The 1,633-nt window shown below is 57.6% G+C and overlaps 1 protein-coding gene across 1 annotated transcript; it reads left to right on the forward strand.

Annotated features, from left to right (window-relative positions):
- The first annotated feature begins 363 nt into the window (after positions 1–363).
- LOC147970884 (uncharacterized) lies at positions 364–1,319 on the forward strand. The gene is made up of 2 exons (XM_087523701.1): positions 364–552; positions 1,062–1,319. Exons 1-2 carry the CDS (start codon positions 364–366, stop codon positions 1,317–1,319), a joined length of 447 nt encoding a protein of 148 aa, XP_087379827.1.
- The last annotated feature ends 314 nt before the right edge of the window (positions 1,320–1,633 follow it).

Raw genomic sequence — 1,633 nt, forward strand, 5'->3', positions numbered from 1 at the left:
GGATGCGAGGGCGCAATACCCCATGCCTCAGAAGCTCTTGCTCGCGCTCCTGGTGGCCTCGCGCAAGCTGCGCCATTACTTCCAAGGTCACCCCAATAAGGTCGTTTCAGCTTACCCATTGGGGCGAGTGCTCAGAAGCCCCAATGCTGCAGGGAGGGTTGCCGAATGGAACATCGAGCTACAAGCGTTCAACCTGGAGTTCAGCACAAGCAGAGTCATCAAGGGGCTGCACTCGCCGACTTTGTGGCAGAATGGACTGACACCCCAGAGCTCGAAGCAGGCAAGAACCGATCCCTCTTACCAGGAAGTGAAGCGCCAGATGGTTGGGTCATGTATTTCGATGGCGCGTTTGCACGTCAGGGCATGGGGGCTGGAGCCATGCTCATCTCACCCACTCAGGACAAGATTTACTACGCCATGCAGCTCTGCTTCCAGCGGGGCGAGAAGGTTTCCAACAACATTGCAGAGTACGAGGGTCTCATCACCGGCCTCAAGGCAGCAGTGGCCCTAGGGATGAAACACCTCACCGTCAAGGGAGACTCGCAGCTCCTCGTCAACTTCTCCAACAAGGTGTACGAGCCGAAGCATGAACACATGGAGGCATACCTTGCAGAGGTGCGCAAAATGGAAAAGCAATTCCTGGGCCTGGAGCTACAACATGTGCCTCGTGGAACCAACAAAGAGGCTGACGACATCACCAGGAGAGCATCCAAGCAGAAGCTCCAAGAGCCTGGCGTCTTTGAGGAGCGGCTCTTCTAGCCTTCGGCAGCACCACCACCTGCGGAGCCGACGCTGCCTCAGGAGGAGCTCCCCCAGCTACCAGCCTCGGGAGCCCCCGCCTATGGCCCGACCTCAGGAGCGCGCCTCCTCTTAGCGCTCGATCCTCAGGAGGGGGGCTAGACCGAGGAGTTCAAGGCATACCTGATGCAAGGCACGATGCCAGAGAAGGAGGAAGATGCGGAGCGTGTGGCCCGACAGGCTACGGCGTACTGCATTCAGGACGGTGAGCTATACAGGAAGCGGCCAAAAGATGTTTCTCTGCGATGCATACCATGGAATAGGAGAAAGACTTGCTGGCTGACATACATGGTGAAGAGTGCGGGCACCACTCGTCATCGCGCACCCTAGTCGGCAAGGCTTTCCGCAGCAGGTTCTACTGGCCCACGACACTCAATGACGCGGCCGAGCTAGTAAACTCTTGCGAGGCCTACCAGTTCCATGCCAAGCAGATCCACCAACCTGCTCAGGACCTCCAGACTATCCCGCTCTCATGGCCGTTCGTGGTCTGGGGGCTGGATATCCTGGGTCCATTCCCTTGAGCGCCTGGAGGCTACCGCTACCTCTATGTCGCCATTGACAAATTCACCAAATGGGCAGAAGTGGAAGCTGTCCGCACCATCCCTGCTAGGTCAGCAGTCAAGTTCATCAAGGGCCTGTAAGCTGATTTGGGGTCCCTAATCACATCATCACTGACAACGGCTCGCAGTTCACTAGCAATCTCTTCAAAACGTATTGTGCTAACCTTGGAACGCAGATCTGCTACGCCTCTGTGGCGCACCCCAGGAGCAACGGCCAGGCTGAACGCGCCAACGCGGAGGTCCTGAGGGGCCTCAAGACAAGGACCTTCAAGGTG

The sequence above is a fragment of the Triticum urartu genome, chromosome 5A (genome assembly GCF_056163025.1).
Source record: "Triticum urartu cultivar PI428250 chromosome 5A, HENAU_Tu73, whole genome shotgun sequence".
NCBI classification, from domain to species: domain Eukaryota; kingdom Viridiplantae; phylum Streptophyta; class Magnoliopsida; order Poales; family Poaceae; genus Triticum; species Triticum urartu.

Bases quoted from the DNA above. Each gene is read 5' to 3' on its own strand.
- LOC147970884 (XM_087523701.1), top strand. From the start codon at position 364: ATGGGGGCTGGAGCCATGCTCATCTCACCCACTCAGGACAAGATTTAC. The intron at 553-1,061 runs GTCAACTTCTCC...ACCATGGAATAG, and splicing joins AGGGAGACTCGCAGCTCCTC to GAGAAAGACTTGCTGGCTGA.